Consider the following 20,100-nt stretch of genomic DNA (forward strand, 5'->3'; position numbering starts at 1 on the left):
AAAACATAATTGCTTTCTCAAAAACGACCACCACAAACTAGCCACCACCTTTGCTCACCTCAGCTATCCTCAAATAGTTGCTTCTCCCAAAGTCCTCAGCCAAGTCACTCAGCAGGGGGACGTGTCACAACCGAAGACATGACACCATTGCTTTAGCTACCTTGCTTAACTATGAGCATGACTCCCCTTAATATTCTTTTTTTAAAAAAAAAAATCTTTTAGTGAGTTAAGTGGCTTTATTTAATTTATTTTTAAAAGTTCTAGACCCCTTTTCATGCAGCACAGTGATTTTCTGGAAAGGACAGGAAACACCACACAAACACACACACTTTTCAGCATGGTGGGGTCACCAAGGGAAACACTTCTAGCCTAGACTACGGCCGCTGTTTCTCACTTAATAGTTAAAAATAACCCCTCTCAACACCCTGTAGTAATCTGTCCAGTATTATGATGGACAGGAGCAAGACTTCACTTTTAGACCTCCTCATCCGCCTGTTTCTTTCAGTTTCTGCCCAGTGTCTTCCACCAATAAGCAAACACCTTCCAATTCCCCTCCTGTCTGCATGGATGAAGTAAGACAAATCAATCACCTTTACAAAGGATGCAGAGGCTGTCCTTTAGCTTCATAGCTCCTCATTTCTCACTGCACACACGTAGGTAGCCGTGTTGGTCTGCCGTAGTCGAAATAAAATAAATAAATTCCTTCCAGTAGCACCTTAGAGACCAACTAAGTTTGTTGAAGTCTGAAGAAGTGTGCATTCACACGAAAGCTCATACCAATAACAAACTTAGTTGGTCTTTAAAGTACTACTTGAAGGAATTTTTTTATTTTGTTTCACTACACACGGTGTATGTGTGCTAGGGCTTCCCGGTGAACATGTCAACAAGTCGGTGCCAGCTCAAATTAAAGGCTGGAGCTCTCTCCCATGCCCTTTTCTCTTTCATAATCTGTGTGTCCAAGGTGGGTGTGCCAACCTGTATGTTCTCAGTAGCACCTGGAACATTAATAATAATAATAATAATAATAATAATATTTTTTTATTTATACCCCGCCCTCCCCAGCCAAGGCCGGGCTCAGAGCGGCTTACAAGCAATAATAAAAACAAGATGAATGATTACAACTTAAAAACAAAAATAAAATACATTAAAATAATGGAACATTAAAATATTAAAATGTAGCCTCATCGCAGGAGGAGAAGGAAAAGAAAAAAGAAAGAGAGGGAGGGAGGGAATCAAATTGGCTCCAAGCCAAAGGCCAGGCGGAACAACTCTGTCTTACAGGCCCTGAGGAAAGAAATCAGATCCTGCCGGGCCCTGGTCTCATGAGGCAGGGCGTTCCACCAGGCCGGAGCCAGAGTTGAAAAGGCCCTGGCTCTGGTTGAGGCCAATCTAACTTCCTTAGGGCCTGGGACCACTAGGGTGTTGTTATTTATGGACCTTGAGGCTCTCGGTGGGGCATACCAGGAGAGGCAGTCCTGTAGGTACGAGGGTCCTAGGCCGTGAAGGGCTTTAAAGGTCAAAAGCAGCACCTTAAATCTGACCCTGTACTCCAGCGGGAGCCAGTGCAGCTTGAAAAGCACTGGGTGAATATGCTCCCATGGCAGAGACCCCGTGAGGAGCCCCGCTGCAGCATTCTGTACCCGCTGGAGTTTCTGGGACAGCTTCAGTTATAAGCTTGGTGGTTGAGTCTAGAAGAATAGTTCAGCAAATGGTCAACACATGAAGTCTGGACTGCAGGAATTTAAATTGAGCTCTTTCTCCATTTGCATAGATATCTTTCATACTGCTGTAGTAAAGCTAGAGAAGTATCTTAGACTAATTGCACTGTCAGGTACATTGCAATATCAAGTCAAGACTTGTTCAGAATAAGCTCCAGTTAGTCTAATATACTGCACTATGCATCAGTGTTTCACACTTTTGAAGATGTAGTAACACACCACTCTTATTTAAATGTGGATATTTTATCTTCTTATTAGCCTCAGCTGTACTGAGCAGGACATTCAGTAACCCTGATGGAAGCAGAACATGAAAGGCAGCACATAATATGCCAAATTCAGTGAAAAGAATACAGATTAAGGCTGAACTGAAGTGCCCTAGCATGGCTGTGATGGTAGTACTGAACTGTATTCTTCCATTCATAGAAAGTTCTTTGATCTGACAAAGAATTACCTTGAGTCATATCTGTGTCCTTCCATTAGTGGAAGAGTCTCTGAGCCAGTGAAGACTTCCATTAATAAAAAAGGGAGACAATTTTTGCAAATTCACCTCTTTTACAATCTCCTGTTGTTCTGGGGCCCCCAATCTTTCTGCAACAGATTTAGGAGGCTGTAAAGCAGGTGTGGGGGAATCCTTAGCCTTCCAGTTGTTGCTGAACTACATCTCCCATAAGCCCCAGCAAGCATGGCCAATGGCCAGGGATGATAGTTGTTGTTCAACAGCATCTGGATGGCCAAAGGTTCCCCATGCCTGCTAGACAGGGAAGGAAAAGTCAGCAAAAAATACCTTACTCCCTTTCCATTAACAGAAGCCTTTGTCAGTACTGTACAGTATTGTGCAGAGGCACTTCTTGCAGGATTGTACAATGAACCCTCAGGTGTCCATTGATATTGTTGCCAAGTACTTTGCGGATAAAATCACTTGCGTCTCACTTGGAAGTCCAAGTTGACTGCACTGCAAATGTTGGGCATCTCCTTAATGTCATTTGGTCCTTTTTATTTGGATGGCTTTCTATTGAGACAACCTGACGTTATGGGCAGGTTGATCCAAGACATGTGGCCTATCACCTGTATACTTGATCCTTGCCCATGATGACAATTAACAGCTACCATTGGAAGAGTGTGTGCCTCCTTGGAGCTCCAGGATGGTTTGTCACACTATTGACTTGTGCTGTATCTTATTTGTCCCTAGAGTCAAGGCTGCGGCTGGTAAGATCCAGAAACTTAAGGGGCAGCCATTTGTATCAATTTCAATGTGGTTTCAAGCCCAGGTTTGGAATTGAAACTGTCTTAATCTTGGTTGCCACGAAGCTCTTGGGGCGGGGGACGTATCCCTGTTGCTTCTTACTAGATCTTTCAGTGGCCTTCAGAGATTGACCACAATATCATTCAGGATCACCTGTCTAGAATGAACGTGGGATGCACCATGCTTCAGTGGCTCTGCTGATGGGCAGACCTTAGATGACGAGCTATTGCTCTGCCTCACAGGTTTTCTGCTCTAGAGTTCTATTCTATCCCTGTGCTATCTATCCAACAGCCACATTAAGCCAATAGGTAAAAGAAGCAACATACAGATGACAACAAGCTCTGAGGTGGGACACTGAAATCCAACACTGAGTTGGAATCAATGTTATTGATGGAGCAGAGAACATGTTTCTTATTTGAAACTGTTTGCAATGCATTCCCATGACTTTCTTAAAAAATAAAAATACAACCCTCTCCTCCTTTACATCTGGCGGTTCCCTCATTGTGAGAAATGAGGTTACAGGGAACCAGACAGAGAGCCTTCTCAGTAGTGGCGCCCACCCTGTGGAACGCCCTCCCTTCAGAAGTGAAGGAAATAAGCAGCTATCCTATCTTTAAAAGTCATCTGAAGGCAGCCCTGTTTAGGGAAGTTTTTAATATTTAATGCTGTGTTGTTTTTAACACTCGATTGGGAGCCGCCCAGAGTGGCTGGGGAAACTCAGCCAGATGGGCGGGGTATAGATATTATTATTATTATTATTATTATTATTATTATTATTATACATTAACTGAAGATCAAAGAGCCATCTATGAATGGATGGATGCCAAGAAGCCCTAGCTGCACTACTCCTAACCAGCCACTCCGTTCTGTGTTCTGGGCGTAAGGTTTCGCACAGACGTTGTTGGCCCACAACTCCCTAGTCAACTGCCAGCGGTAATTGGGGTTGTAGCGCAGCAACATCTGGCAACTAAAGGTTGAAGAACGCCAGTACAGTACGGTAATGAACTGTGCAGTATTGAGGAAAAATAAGGGTTACCTACTCCCTTCCAACCACTAGATGGCGCTGCTCCTCTGTTCTCACAGCTACCAGCAGCTAACGCCGCTCGTCTCCTAAAGCTCTTAGCATACTCTTTCGCCTCTTAGCTCAGAGCCGACGGACCAAACCAACTGCCGAGATAGAAACAGGGGCGCCCTCAAAAGCCTTGTTCCTTGTATTGCTGAGGGAAGTCCTAATAGTTGCGTCTCCCCCCATTTCCGGGTGCTCGGTGGGACAGTTCCGGCGCGGCCATTTGAGTTACAACGGCGGGAAAGAAACAGCCGAAGGGAGCTCGCGGTGAGTTCGCTTCTCTCGCGGAAGCTGTCGGGCCTGGCGACTGAGGGGGGCGCGCGCCACAGCCGAATAGTTCAGCTCAAGGGGGCACTTTTGGCGGGGGGGGGGGCGCTAGGTGCAGAGGCCCAGGGGCCCTAGTCAGGGAGGGGGAGCCGTGGGCTCGAGAGGAGTTATGAGGGGGCGTGGCCAGAAGGAGTGGGGCTTATCGGACGTTAAGGTAGAGCGCAACAGAGGAAGGGCGTGGCCCCAGGCTGCGTGCCGGGGGGCGGGGCATGGGAGTCGTTGTTACGCGCGCGCGGGTTGTCAACGGTGCCAACGGACGCGCCGCGTGAATGTTGAGGCAAAGAAAAGAGTTCTGAGGGGCGGCTGCTCTTCCGGTTTGAAGTCGCTGTAGCTCAGCGAGGGAGCTCTTGGGAGCGGCTCTGGCATTTTATTTTATTTTAGCCAGAAGCTAATCATAGAATCTTGGAAGGAACCCCGAAGGTCCTCTAGTCCAACCCCCTGCAATGCAGGAATCTGAGCTAAAGCATCCATGACAGGTGGCTGACCAACCTCTGTTTGGAAACCTCCAAGGAAGGAGAGTCCACCACCTCGGGTGGGAGCCCACTGCTGAACAGCTCTTACTGTCAGAAAGTCTTTCCCAATGTTTAGTCGAAATCTTTCTTGCAACTTGAAGCCATGGGTTCGAGTCCTACCCTCCAGAGCAGGAGAAAATAAGCATTCTCCCTCCTCCACGTGACAGCCCTTAAGATATTTAAAGATGGCTGTCATGTCTCCTCTCAGTCTCCTCTTTTCCAGACTAAACATATATTTCAAGCACTCCTCATAAGGCTTAGTTTCCAGACCTTTGATCATCTTGGTTGCCGCCCTCTGCACACCTTCCAGCTTGTCAACATCCTTCTTAATTTGTGGTGTCCAAAATTGGACACAGTATTCCAAGTGTGGTCTAAGGCAGAATAGACCGGTACTATTACTTCCCTTGATCTGGACACTATACTTCTGTTGATGCAGCCTAGAACAGCATTGGCTTTTTTTGTTGCTGCATCACACTGTTAACTTACGTTAAGCTTGTGGACTCCTAGATCCTTTTCACTTGTACTGCTAGTAAGCCAGGTGTCCCCCATCCTATATTTGTGTATGTGGTTCTTCCTGTCTTAAGTGCAGAACCTTATATTTGTCCCTATTGAAATTCATTTTGTTAGCTTGCGCCCAGTTCTCCAATCTGTTAAGGTAATTTTGAATTCTGATTCTGTCTTCTGTGGCATTAGCTACCCCTCCCAGTTTGGTGCCATCTGCAAATTGGATGAGCATCCTCTCAATTCTTTTATCCAAGTCATTTATATAGACGTTAACAATGGGACCAGGACAGAACTCTGCAGCACCCCACTTTTCACTTTTTTCCAGGATAACGAGGAACCATTAATGAGTACTCTTTGGGTTCGGTCAGTCAACCAGCTACAAATCCACCTAACAGTTACCTCGTTCAACCCAAATTTTAACAGCTTCCTCGCAAGAATATAATAGGGAACTTTGTCAAAAGCCTTATTGAAATAAAGATACACTATCTCCGCAGCATTTCCCTGATCCACCAAGTCTGTAATTCCATCAAAAAAGAAGAAGAAAGAAATCAGGTTGGTCTGGCATGACATATTTTTAAGAAACCCATGCTGGTTCTTAATAATCACAGCATCCTTTTCTAAATGCTCACAGACCGACTGTTGAATAAACTGTTCTAGGGTCTTCTCTGGGGTCTTCTCTGGTATCAATGTCAAGCTCGCTGGTTGGTAGTTACCTGGACCTTCCTTTCCCCCTTTTTGAAGATGGGGGCATTTGCCCTCCTCCAGTCTGTAGGGACTGCACCTGTTCTCCAAGAATTCTCAAAAATAATAGACAAAGGCTCTGAAATTACATCCGCAAGCTCCTTTAGTACCCTTTGGATGCAGCTCATCAGGCCCTGGAGATTTGAATTCATTTAAAGTAGCTAGGTGTTTCCTTACTACTTTTCCTATCGTGGGCTGCAGCTCGCTCCTTACATCATTTGTAGTGCCAATCTTTGCTGGCTCAAGAGTTGAAGATAACCCGCTTTTAGTCTTAGCAGCCAAAAAAGAGAGAGAAAACACCTCTAGCTTTCTCGCCAGGTTGACTAGCTTGGGGGGCGGCCGGTTACTTTACATGCTTTAATCTTACATCCCTGTAAGACAGGCAGATAGCATTCCTGTATCTCTGTCGTCCACAAGGTGGAAGTAGGGAGGAATAGTGGGAAACAAACCAGACGCGATTTTGGTAGCCACACTTGTTCGTGGATTTACTCATCTTCATAAAAAGTGGAAAGTGTATGTCTTATTGTTCCACCTGAATGTGATTATGAAGTGTGTGTGTGTGTGTGTTTTTCTCTTTTCAGAAGAAATAAATTCATCTTAAATTAGCAGTACAGACAAGACAAGAGCAAAATATGGAAAACAGTGTTCGGTTAGTAACTATGAAAAAAAGTATTTATAAGTTCATTTCCACTTTTCTCAACAAAATTTACATCAGTCTTGTCCTTGGCATTTTTTAAATAGATTAATTTGTCCTAAGCAAGTGTAAATCACAACATCTGTGCTGGTAAAAGAGTGTATAGATTACAAGGGAGTGTTAGTCAGCTATAAGAATATGAAGGTGTGCATATACCGTATTTTTTGCACCATAACACTCACTTTTTTCCTCCTAGAAAGTAAGGGGAAATGTCTGTGCGTGTTATGGAGCGAATGTCTGCGGGTGGCGGGGGGGATCTGCTGCAGTCGTGAGCAGAGGATCCATGGTTCCCCTTCCTTCCCTCCTCCGTGGTTACAAAGCATGGATCCACATGGATCCTCAGGATTTTTGCATTGGGCTACTCCAAACTCACTGTCAGATCACATGTCTGTGGCCACAGCATGAACCACAAAAATCATATATCCACTATTTCATTTAGAATATTTTTTTTCTTGTTTTCCTCCTCTAAAAACTATGTGCGTGTTATGGTCTGGTGCGTGTTATCGAGCGAAAAATACGGTAACTGAAGAACTTGCTTCTAGAAGTTGCTAGAATTTTGATCTATTATATGGAAATTACATTTTTTGCAAGATCATACTGGCTTCTTAATTGAAAGGAGTAATACAATAAATATCATCTGCCTGAGTCTGTATGTCTACTGTTGAGATAGGTGCTTTTCAAAAAAATACTATTTTACAGTAAGCAGCAATGACAGATCTGCTGTTAAATTTCTCTCAGCAGACATAGCATCTAAGCCCCTCTGTGCCTTCCAGTTCTCATCTCCCACCATATCTTTTAACTTTCACAATGGCATTCCACAAAATAATAATTTCATTAATATGCAATACACATATGGACAGAACAGTGATGGAATGTGTTTTTTTTTTTTTTTAATAATATTTTTTTTTCCATATAAACACAATACAACAAACATAAACATACAAAAACAAAAACAAAACAAAAAACATGTATCATTTCATATCCTAATTTCATATCCTATCTTCCCCGACTTCCTCATGCCTCCCCTTTCTGTATTCCAAATTCTTATCGATTGTTCAGCAAATCTTCCCTTATTTTAATTTAAATTTAGACTATTCTTCCTTATTTTCCTTGTCTTAACCATTGCTAATAGTAACCATTTACTTTCCAGTCCAACATCATTCTAACTTTCATTAACTTTGTGATATTTCTTTAAATAGTCCTTGAATTTTTTCCATTCTTCTTGCGCTGCTTCTCTTCCCTGGTTTCGGATTCTGCTCGTCATTTCTGCCAAGCCCATATAGTCTATCACCTTCATCTGCCATTCTTCCAGTGTGGGTAGTTCTTGCGTCTTCCAGTACTTCGCAATGAGTATTCTAGCTGCTGTTGTAGCATACATAAAGAAAGTTATATCCGTCTTTAACACCCCTTGGCCGACAATACCCAAGAGAAAGGCCTCTGGTTTCTTGGGGAAAGTATATTTAAATACCTTTTTAAGTTCATTATAGATCATTTCCCAGAATGCCTTAATCTTCGGGCAGGTCCACCAAAGATGAAAAAATGTACCTTCAGTTTCTTTACATTTCCAACATTTGTTGTCAGGCACATGGTAAATCTTTGCAAGCTTGACTGGGGTTATGTACCACCTATATATCATTTTCATAATGTTTTCTCTTAAGGCATTACATGCCGTAAATTTCATCCCGGTGGTCCACAACTTTTCCCAATCAGCAAACAAAATATTATGACCAATGTCCTGAGCCCATTTAATCATGACCGATTTAACCGTTTCATCTTGTGTATTCCATTTCAGCAGCAAAATGTACATTTTGGACAAATTCTTAGTACTGGGTTCTAACAGTTCTGTCTCCAATTTTGATTTTTCCACCTGGAAGCCAATTTTACTGTCCAGTTTAAACGCTTCATTTATTTGATGATAGTGCAACCAGTCTCTCACCTTCCCTTTTAATTTCTCAAAACTCTGCAATCTCAATTTGTCCCCTTCCTTTTCCAAAATTTCCCAGTATCTTGGCCACTTGGACTCCATATTTAACTTTTTAACTGCCTTAGCTTCCATTGGCGACAGCCACCTTGGAGTTTTATTTTCCAGCAAGTCTTTATATCTGACCCAGACATTTAATAGTGCTTTTCTGACAATATGATTTTTGAAACTTTTATGTGCTTTAACCTTGTCATACCACAAATATGCATGCCACCCAAAAATGTTATTAAAACCTTCCAAATCCAAAATGTCTGTGTTTTCAAGAAGTAGCCATTCTTTCAGCCAGCAGAAAGCTGCCGCTTCATAGTAAAGTTTAAAGTCTGGCAGGGCAAACCCCCCTCTTTCCTTTGAATCCGTTAATATCTTAAATTTAATTCTGGGCTTTTTGCCCTGCCAGACAAATTTAGATATGTCTTTTTGCCACCTCTTGAAACAATCCATTTTATCAATTATTTGCAGTGCTTGGAACAAAAACAACATTCTTGGCAATACATTCATTTTTATAGCTGCAATACGGCCTAACAAGGAAAGCTTTAAGTTGGACCAAATCTCCAAATCTTTTTTCACTTCTCTCCAAGTTTTTTCATAATTATCTTTAAACAAATTCACATTTTTAGCTGTCATATTTATACCCAAATATTTCACTTTTTTAACCACAGTCAACCCTGTCTCATTCTGGAACCTTTCCTTTTCTATCTGTGTCAAATTTTTCTCCAAAACCTTTGTCTTAGACTTATTCAATTTAAATCCTGCCATTTGACCAAACTCTTGAATTATTTCCAAAACTCTTTTCGTGCTAGCTTCTGGCTCTTGCAATGTAAGTACTAAGTCATCTGCAAATGCTCTCAGTTTATATTGTTTAGCTCCGACCTGAATCCCTTTAACCAACTGGTCCCTCCTAATCATATTAAGCAAAACCTCCAGGACCGATATAAAAAGTAATGGGGAGATAGGGCACCCCTGACGTGTCCCTTTTTCAATCTTGAACTCTTCTGTAACCACATTATTTACAATTAGTTTGGCTTTCTGTTCAGAGTATATTGCACCTATACCATTTTCAAACCCTTGGCCTACCCCCATCCCCCGGAGGTTCTTCAACATAAAACTCCAAGAAATGTTGTCAAAGGCTTTCTCGGCATCCACAAATATCAAAACAGCTTTAGTGTTTATGTTCACTTCCAGCTTTTCCAAAATGTCAATTATATTCCTTACATTGTTCGACAAGTGCCTTTTTGGGAGAAAGCCCGCTTGGTCCCCGTGAATCTCCTCCATCAAAACTCTCTTCAGTCTTTTTGCCAAAATATCAGCAAAGATTTTGTAATCCACATTCAATAACGAGATGGGTCGGTAGTTTTTAAGTTGGGTCTTTTCAGTCTCTGTCTTTGGTATAAGTGTAATGTGGGCCTCTCTCCACGTATCGGGTGCCCTTTTCCCCTCCATAATCTCATTGCAGACTTCCTTCAAAGGTTGTATCAACCCTTCCTTCAAAACTTTGTAGTATTTGGAAGTCAGTCCATCCGGTCCAGGGGATTTGCCCAGCGTCATGCCTTGAATGGCATCTTCTATTTCTTGTGCTGATATCTCCTGGTTCAATATTATCTTACTTTCTTGCGAAACCTTTTTCAGCCCATTTTCCTCGAGGAACTGTTGTATGTCCATTTCTTTTTGCGGCCCTTGTGTGTAAAGTTGTCTAAAGTAGTTCTGAAAACAATTCCTAATTTCCGCTGGGTTGCTTATGTTTTTTCCTTCCACTTCTATATTTGTTACCGTGTTGAGTTTTTGTCTCTTCTTTATTTGCCAAGCCAGTAACTTGCCACATTTATCAGCAGATTCAAAGGTCTTTTGTCTCATTTGTTTAATTTTCCACTCTAATTCTTGATTCATCAGTTCCATATATTGTGTTTGATGAAATTTGATTTCTCTTAGAATCTCTTGGGATTTTGGCTTCGATCTTAATTGTTTTTCCCCTTCTTTTATCTTTTCCAAAATTCTCTCCTTTTTCTCATTTTGCTTTCTCTTCTTTAAAGTATTTTGCTGAATCAAAAACCCTCTCATCATGGCTTTGCTTGCGTCCCATACTATTCTTTTTTCTACTTCAGACCTTAAGTTGATTTCAAAATAGTCTTTCAAGGTTTTTTGGGCCTTCTTGCAGATCTCCTCGTCTCTAAATAAGGTGTCATTCATTCTCCATCTGAAGGAACCAGTTGTTGTTTGCCTCATCACCATCTTTACAGCATTATGGTCGGAGAAAGTTTTTGGGCAGATTTCTACTTTTTTTATGTTCGGAGCCATACTGCTAGTCACCCAGATTTGGTCAATCCTTGTCCATGTCATTTTGGCTTCAGAAAAGAAGGTTCCCTCTCTTTCTAATGGGTGTTTTGTTCTCCAAATATCAATCAAGTCCATATTGTCAGTCATTTCAAAAAAAGTCTTTGGTAGTCTTCCATCTTTTGTTATTACCTGTCTTTGTGCCTTGTCCATATTTGTTGAAACCACTCCATTCATATCTCCCATCAAAATTAAGTTGTAATCCATATGGTCCATCAAAATTTCATGCAACTTCTTAAAAAATTCAGCTTTCCCTTCGTTTGGTGCATAGATTCCCACTATCAAATACTTCTCTCCTTGAGATTGAATTTCAATTGCCAAATATCTTCCTTGATCATCTTTAAAGATTTGTTTCGGTTGCAATTTTTCTTTTGCATAGATCACCACTCCTCTCTTTTTTACTCTGTCTGAAGATATAAATTCCTGTCCCAGTCTTTTATTTATTAATAATTTTCTGTGTGCTCTTGTCACGTGGGTCTCTTGTAGGCAAATCAAGTCCAATTGGTCTTTCTTTAAGGCATGAAATATACTTTTTCTCTTCCTGGGAATATTTAAGCCATTACAATTCCAGGTTAGAAGTTGCAGAGCCATGATGGGATTATTTACTCCTTCCTCCTACAGCTCCCTGTTTTTGTTCCTCGTCTGTCGGTGGTACCGTGTTCGTGTCCAGTGATGGATGCCCTTGTCCTGGAAATGTCTCTTTCTGTAGGTCTTCTTCGTGTTCTCCCAAGAACTTGTCTTTATCACTTACAGTCTTTATTCTTCTCTTCTTTCCCTTATATTTAAAAGACAAGCCTTGGGGAAATTCCCACCTGAATGGTATGTAGTTCTTCTTCAGCAGTGTCACCAGGTCTTTATAATGTCCTCTTGCGTCCAAGATACTCTTAGGGATGTCTTTAAAGATCTCAATAAAAAAGTCTTCAATTCGAAGGGCTGTTTGGTAGTGCAGGTTCAATATTTTATCTCGCTCCTCCTTTGATCTTAAGGTAATAAGACAATCTCTGGGTCGATTTCTCTTCTGTCTTATTCCCAATCTAAATGCGCTTTCTATCTTAAAGTCCTCTTTCTTCAGCTCCTGCTTCCAAAAATCAGAAAATTCTTTTGTCAAATCATCCACCAAGTTCTCTCCTTCCTTTTCCGGCACAAGTCTGATCCTCAGGTTCCTCTCCTTGCGTTGCATATCCTGCATAGAGAGTGCCAGTTCATATTCATCCAATTTCTTGTAAACTGGTGGAAATTTTTCCTCCGCAGCAGTTGCAATTTCCTTAGCTTCCTCAGCTATCTTTCGTGTTATAGATGAATCTTCCAATAATTTCCCAATTGCTTCTGCATTTGAGTTCACTTTATTCCCTAGGTCAGTTATACTTTTAGTATTTAGGTCAATTTTCCCAGAGATTTCTTCAATTTTTTTATTTGTTTCAGCAACTTGTACTTTAGTTTCAGCAACTTGCAATTTAGTCTCCGCACCTTGCTTTTTTAGTTCCTCCAAAGAGTCATTTATCTTCTCCAATACCTTAGCAAATGATTCTTCTGTAGACATTGCTTTCACTTTTGGCTTTGCAGCCACTATAGTTCCAGAGGCTCCTGTTACAGAAGCCCTTCTTTGCATGAAAGTGTCAATTTTGTATTGTCTGCCAGATCTCAAGGTTGTTTCTTGTAACTCCCCTTTCTCTTTACCATCTGCCATAACAAAGTCTTTTAGTCAAGGTCATTCCCAGACTTTGAAACTCACAAACAAAGTTCTCAAATTTTAAACTCCACTTGTTGCTGAAACAATTTGTAGGTCCTCTAGGGGGCGTAGAGTCAGTTCTATGCTTCTCAAAGTAATCCCACACTCTTCAAAAAAGAAGGAATAAAAGTTTCCTAGTCCCTTTCAATTTTTCTTTCCTTTTTCAAGGGGATCCCAGTCAATAGTGTCCTGTAAGTAACTTTGTAATACCACAGAAACAGTGTTTCAAATTGGAGGTAACCAAAGTCAATTTGAGATACTTTTTAGCTTCTTATAGCAACAGTCCTTAGCCGGTTCCTTTTCTCCGGCAGTCCGATCCCAGGTTAAAGAGCAGCGATACTTAATCCAATTCTTTTAAATTGGCAGGGAAACACTTTTAAAATCTTCTTCCCCCCCCTCCTGCCTTCGGGGGGGGGAGTTCTTTGCTTTGGTGGTGGATTTCTTAAATCCCGCAAGTTTCCTCTCAAGCAGTTACAGCTAGAGTGCCTTTCGCTTTGATCTTGCTACAGAACGGAAAGCAGACTTCCTTTTTAGTGCTTATCCGTCTCGGTACCCAATTTCTTAATTTTAGAGTCCAATTTCTACTTTAGCAGTCAATCCTACTCACGGATAGTTGTTCTTTTAATCCAATTTCACGGGAAGAAGTCAGCGCTCTCCGCTAATGGCGACGCGGCTTCGCTTCGCAGGCTGGGTGAAGACGACTCTCAGCACCGCTCCAAGACCCCTCCGCTGCTCCGGAGCCTTTAAAAAGGCTATTTCGCAGCGTCGGGGGGGGCGCAAAGGTGCCCGCCGAGTCTCCAGTTCACAGGCAACGCGCCTGTGATTTTTAGGGGTCCCCGCTTCGCCGTAGCTGACAGGACCCGAACCCACGAAGCAGATCTCTCCCGGAGCTCCGGTTGAGATCCGCCATTAAGCGCCGGCGCTAACCGGAAGTCCTCAGTGATGGAATGTGTTTGTATAAGGAACAGCAAAATAAATATACTGACTGACTGATTGCAGAACTCCAGAGATGTTCTGCAAGCACCTGAAATACTCAAGCTGTATAGGACTGAGCTTGTTCTGTACTTGAATGGGAGACTACCTAGGACTGTGTCATTCTGTTTTAGGGAACTCACAGATACAAGTGCAATGAAGAGTTGATAAAGGTCCTGCTGAAAAAAAATCATAAATGTAAAATATAATATACCCCTTTATGGTAATGTTTCTTTCCCCCTATTTTGTTAGTAAAAAGATGCCAAAGGGAAAATCAAGGAGGGACTTCAGAAAGAAACTGGGAGTAAGTGGCACATATCTTTTTCATTCAAACACAAATGAGACATTTTCCACTTCTGTTTAGTTTTATTTGATTCACAGCCTTGAGATAATCCATACTGGAGTTCTATGGGGAATTTTGAACTTAAACTTTTTTTTAAAAAAGCCTTTCGCTCTTCCAACTATAGAGGTGACACATGATATCCCAAGTGCTTAAAGAGCATGATGCACTACAGAATCATCCTCCGTTAGGGGCACTATAAGTATACAGAATATGTAAAATACGTGTGTACAGAGAATGGGATAATGAATGGCTGACATTCAGCGGCATAGCATGACACAAAATTAGTACAGTCACTGCTGCTCTCCTCCCCTTACCCAGAAAATCTGCTGCTTGCCACTTTTGGATTGGAGATAACACAGTATTGATTCCTCAAATGCACACAATGGTGCTGTTGCTGTCAAATCATAGAGAATTCCCCAGTACCAGAAAAACATATACAGAATGGTTACATCCTGCTCACTCTCACACTGACACACACTACGCAAATACAGGCCACAAACACACACACACATCTCTCACACATACACACTCCTACATCTTGGCTGTGAGTCTTGGAAGACTTGTTCCCTGCCTTGCAGGCCTTTTCCCACCTGGCCTGGGAGGGGAGGGCCCTGACTGACTCCAGCTATGAAAGCTGAGGCTGCTGAAAAGACTCTTGGGCTGGACTATTGTTTAGGAAGTTTTGTTTGGCTGGGTGTTTCTGTTACTAATTAAAAAAAGGATCTTTATTTTAGATCTTAAGATATATGTGGAAATTGTTCAATTTGGTTGTGTACTTTTTGGTGTCTTATTTATTGTTTATGGCTAATTTTGGCTATGTAATTATGTATTTTTTTCATGTTGTAAGCTGCCTTGTGCATGGTTTTAACTTTGGAAAGCCAGCATACAAGTAAAATGCTGTATGTATGTATGTATATATGTATGTCATACACTACATATACACAGCTACACGAACATCTCTCTCTCTCTCTCTCTTACACAGACCACATATACAAGCAGACCACTCACATACTAGCATACCTTCCCTCACACACATTGCATACATTTCACCCTCTCTGACAGATCATACATACATACCTTGCCTGCCCGCCTCTCCTTCTCCCCCCATCACACCACTACTCCTCTTTCTATGTCCAACTGTTTCTCTATCAGTCACACAAACAGCACATACAGATCCGGAAAATCCACTCCATAGATGAAATAAGTGTCTGTCATTCACACACACACATAAACCCCTATCTATCTCACCCTACCCCAAAGGCCAATCCCTCCCCCCCCCCCAAAAAAAATACATACATAACCCCTGGTTTTTTGTCTTGTTTTGCTTTCTGCGGGTTTTTTATTATAGGAAATAGTATTTTGATAAAACATTTCTTTCTTGTTCTAATCCAGTATTTGAATTTGTTTGACTTCTATTTCTTACACTGAAAGAAAGAAATCTCAATTTTCAGCTATTTGTTACAGATTCTGTTTTTTGAGGGTCCTCCCCAGGGATACCACGTCAAGTTGCACTTTCATTTTAAACTGCTTTCTCCTTAGGAACCAGATGTATCAGGTATTTTGAAAGTTCTCCAAACTGACCAAGCAGAGGAACCTGATGAATTATTTGGTTAGTGATCGCATTTTGCCTTTTTAAATTGACACTAATAGTTACAGAACATAAAATAGAATCTGCTTCAGCGGTGTAAGTCGTGCCCCAAATCCTGTGAACAGTTTCAGGGCTGAGGCATTAGAATAGTCCAAAATTACAAGGAATTGAAGTGAGAAATATAAAAATATGTTCTCCTCACATGTAAACAAGCCCATGAGGAGAAATGAATGTGCTGTCAAGCCCACCTCTTCTGACACATTACTGTTATCATGTTACTAGCCCTCCATGAGTTTTGAAGGTGAAGTTCTGAAATAGGAGGACTGTTAATTTAATAAAGTGGTTGTGCTGGAAGGGACAGTTGTCACTGATAGTGTGCCCTTGCTCTCCCTCATGTATATGTTTACATTCGAGGTGGACAAATGTCTGAATGCCCAAGACTGACCTGTGTTTTTATTGCTCACTACAAACAAGATGGTGCAGTTCATTAATGCTAGATTTGTCTATGTTATCTAGGTGAACCTTCACAGGAACCTTTACATAGCACCGCTGTGTCTGCTTATGAGGAAGAAGATCAGCATTCAGATGGGTCAACAAGCAGTTCATCAGATTCTGAGCCAAAAAAGAAGGATACTAGAGGAAGGTACTACAGATGTAAATTTGAAAACATGTTTATCCTTGTAACACATCATGTACCCATTCCCCATTCACTCACACACCTGTTAGCTTGACTAAAATATACTAGGCATACTAACATTGGCCATTCATTCAGCACACTACAGAACTCCCATCTAATTTTCAGGTGCCTTTTCATGCAATTGAGAAGATAGCATCCAAACCATGTGAAATGCTTGGATGGTTTGATTGTTCCTTTTTAAACTTTTAACTAAGGATATGGAGGAGTGAACACAAGCATGCTCCCTCCTTTTTATTTGAAATATAGGGTGCGGAACTGCAGGCCAATCTGGTCTGTTAGGGGTCCACTTTCGCCCATGAGGCCATTATCCCCAAACCATGCCCACCTGCCCATCAGCTGACATCACTGGTGATAAGCAGAGATCAAATCCTGCTCAAAAGCGCTATGTGAAGCAGCTTGTGTGCCACCTGTTTTCAAGAGAAACGCACGAGCTGCTTCAAACAGTGCTTTTGGAACCCAGCACGAAGCAGGATCACACCCCGATTGTAGCAGCTGATGGGAAGGGAGAGCAGTCCTCCTAAGCACTGGGCTTGGTGTACAAGAGGGCTTGTTTGAAGTGTTTGCCAGCTTGCTGCTGTTGCCAGCAAACTTCAGCCTTGTTTCTCTCATGCCTGTCAATGGTGGAGAGGGGAGAAACAAGCTCAGAACTTCCCAAAGCACTAAACATGGGTTTAACAATGCCCCTCTGCCTAAAGGGGAGGCAGAGCAAAGCACTGTTTGAAATGAAAGGAGAGGAGTGAGTGTTTCAGTGGGCACATTGCAAAGCCACAGATGGGGTTTTGATAGGTGGGCAGCCCCATCCACCCTGCGAGGCCTGTGATGCAAAGGATCTGGCCTGTGAAGCCAAAACGTTTCCCCACGTGTGTTCTAAACCAACTTGTATGTTTCAAAAATATGACTGTAGGAGTATTCCTAACTTTAAGGTCTAAACAGGATTATTATTTGCAATCAATACATTATGCAGCAAAAGTGTATAAATATACTGCATTATTTTTCTTTGGCTCTTTGTACTCTACTGTGTCATCAAGACTGAACCTTTAGCTCTTGCAGTACCTTTCTGAGTGGCACATCTGTGTGACCCCTAGGAACACATTGTAAGAGATATTAGAGATTTGTAAATTGTCTCAGTGAATTAAGCTTCAATTCCTATCAGCATATACTGTTGTGCAGTATCAGCTCCTTCAGCTCTTAACCACTATGCAACACGACACTATGCAACACAAGCCATATAGCTTTTTGAGTAACTCAGATATACACAACAGTATATCTACATCTACATACCATTCAATTCACATACCCATTTGATCCCCACTATATTCTTGCTGGCTCTTTGATTCTTACTGTCAGCATTGGACAAATCCTGTGTGCCAACAGTGAAACTTCTTAGCAAGAAAAGAAGTGACCTTTTGATTTTTAAAGCTACATGCCAGAATATACTGTATTGCATTATTTTATATCTTTTTCTAGCAAGCGTCAGCATATCTTGAAATCAAGATCAGAGAGAGAAGTTTCTGAAGGGGAACCTGTGCAAGAGAATATGGTAAAGAAATGAAGTTAAGATTGTGTGTCCTACTTTTACTTCAGGAAAACAGACAACAATATATTCAGATTTTATTGCATTAGCCGTGTGGCCATAGCATGATATACATAGCACGATATACATACATAGCATGATATACATAGACAACAATATATTGAAAATTCCAATATATTTCCAATATATTGGAAATAAATAATTGGATCTTTATGTTTTAAATGTATATTATTATAACTGGGTAATTAATTCTCCAGATTTCAAGCAAGTATGATTTATTTACTACTAGCTGAAATCTCATGCTAGCTAAGATAATGAAGAATGAATATCGGTAATATTATCTTCACATGGCATGGCTCTTAAAGTCATGACTTGGCCTTAGAAATCATATACATATACATATACATATACATATACATATATATATATATATATATATATATATATATATATTCCCTTGTATATTATAATTTCCCTTCTAGGAGCTGAAGCTCTTAAATGCATTTACCCCAATCTAGCAAATGCAGCTTTTGAGTGCTCAGAAAAGAAGATTAGCACAAGTATGATAGTTGAGGAATGGCAGACATACCAGGAATTGTATGTTTGGTGCACAAAACATTGTATCTTTGCAGGCACATTATGTGTATAGGCTTTTGCAGACTCTTGTTTTCTGTGTTGAGGTAATTGTCTGCATGTCTTCAGACTACACAGAAATTATGAATGTTAGAAACTCATTTTAATGGAAGTTGACACTTAGGATTTTAAATAGTGGTGCTCTTAGTCTAATATTTCTATAGTACAGCTCAGCTGCTTCCCATGTGCTCACTATAAACAGCTGCTTATATTGGTCCAGATGTGATCACAGTTGTCATATATGGTAACAACTTGAGGCTGTTTTATTGAGGCTGCAAGTGCTTCATGGCTACCTGTTTTACAAAATTTTCATGGTACCTTTATTGGATGTAACCTACTTTCATTTAGTTTTTAATTATGTTTGCTGTGGGAAAGCAAGGTAAATTGTGGCTCCCTGCAGCAAGTATTCATATGTTTCTCACAGACTGCAGAAAACATTGCAGATGCATGTTACATAAAGATTTATAAGCGATGTTTCCATAATATGTAAAGCTGTTTTTATACTGGGGAGAAAGTTTGCATCCGTTCCTATAAAATGAAAGGCACTGCATTTGTATTCTCTTTAATCTGAGAATAATCACCTGACTGTTTTCATTTAGAGAGCCACAGAGTCTACATCCAGCACAGAGGACTATAGATTAACATCTCCGCTGCCAGTAAGATGCAGCTCTTCAGAATGCAGAATATCAGATAACATTCCAGATCTTGTGGAGGACTTGAATACTGATAAGGTTAACTATAAACTTTGCTATGCACCATAGCTGTGAGAACCTTTGTCCTAAGAATGATGCCTTTTGGCACATATCTGGGTCTTGTTCTTTTTAAAAATGTGTTCAGAAAGCATTAGTGAAAAAATACAGTGCTTCCTATATTTTAGTTTCCGGTATTTTTTTCACAGTGGTGCTTTCACTGGTGCAGTTTATGTGTGTGTAAATTAGTTAGGGGCTGGTGAAAATGGGCAAGTGTCCTCTTGACACCGTTTCCTTGTATTTCCTCAACATGCCGTGGTCAGAACTAGCCAGAAACACTTGTTGAAAAAGTGTGAGTTCAGACAAACTTCATAGCTGCTGCTCCTGCCTAATGTGATCTAAAATTTCAAAATAAAAGCATTTAAATGTATGTATATTTATTTGACAGATGCCTATTATGAGTGCTGAATGCCACAAGAATCAGAAAGAGGCTTGTTCACCAGAGATGGAGACAGATTACTCAGGTGAGAAAGAGGTTGTGTGGTGTTGTTTTGTTTACAGTGGAGGGGATCCATGGATAGCTTGTCACTCACTCCACTGCACAGGAATTTTAAAATTGGGGCACTTACCCTGATAGTGGTAGCTCAAGGTGGTATTCATGGTTCCCCACCAACTCATAATTTCATCCTCACAACAACCGTGTGAGGTAGGTTTGGCTGAGAGTCACCCAGATCCTAGTCTGACGCTGTAGTGAAGTTAGGAAATTTCAATAGACAAACTTTGGTCAAGCTGAAGAAAAGC

General features: G+C 41.1%; 1 protein-coding gene and 1 long non-coding RNA gene across 8 annotated transcripts in view; one reads left to right on the forward strand and one right to left on the reverse strand.

Moving 5' to 3' along the window:
- Nucleotides 1-216: 216 nt before the first annotated feature.
- On the reverse strand, nt 217-3,995 carry LOC310770569. Its single transcript, XR_014552280.1, has 2 exons — nt 1,660-3,995; nt 217-995 (listed from the first exon to the last, which is right to left on the reverse strand). It is a non-coding gene; the product is annotated as an uncharacterized lncRNA (long non-coding RNA).
- Nucleotides 3,996-4,028: 33 nt separating this feature from the next.
- CENPU (centromere protein U) overlaps nt 4,029-20,100 on the forward strand; it is a 29,942-nt gene continuing 13,870 nt past the window's right edge. For 2 of the 7 annotated variants that reach the window (XM_083631143.1, XM_083631141.1), the window contains exons 1-7: nt 4,072-4,294; nt 6,693-6,760; nt 14,068-14,119; nt 15,698-15,767; nt 16,263-16,389; nt 17,911-17,983; nt 19,748-19,823. In XM_083631143.1, the coding sequence (XP_083487269.1) occupies nt 6,744-6,760; nt 14,068-14,119; nt 15,698-15,767; nt 16,263-16,389; nt 17,911-17,983; nt 19,748-19,823 (415 nt within the window). In that variant the 5' untranslated portion in view covers nt 4,072-4,294; nt 6,693-6,743. Of the gene's footprint in view, nt 4,295-4,382; nt 4,509-4,604; nt 4,887-6,692; nt 6,761-14,067; nt 14,120-15,697; nt 15,768-16,262; nt 16,390-17,910; nt 17,984-19,209; nt 19,342-19,747; nt 19,824-20,100 lie in introns of those variants that run through there. The other 5 variants (XM_083631142.1, XM_083631137.1, XM_083631140.1 and 2 more) reach the window with 5 other exon arrangements.

This window comes from Podarcis filfolensis (genome assembly GCF_964270895.1).
Source record: "Podarcis filfolensis genome assembly, chromosome: 9".
Classification (NCBI taxonomy): domain Eukaryota; kingdom Metazoa; phylum Chordata; class Lepidosauria; order Squamata; family Lacertidae; genus Podarcis; species Podarcis filfolensis.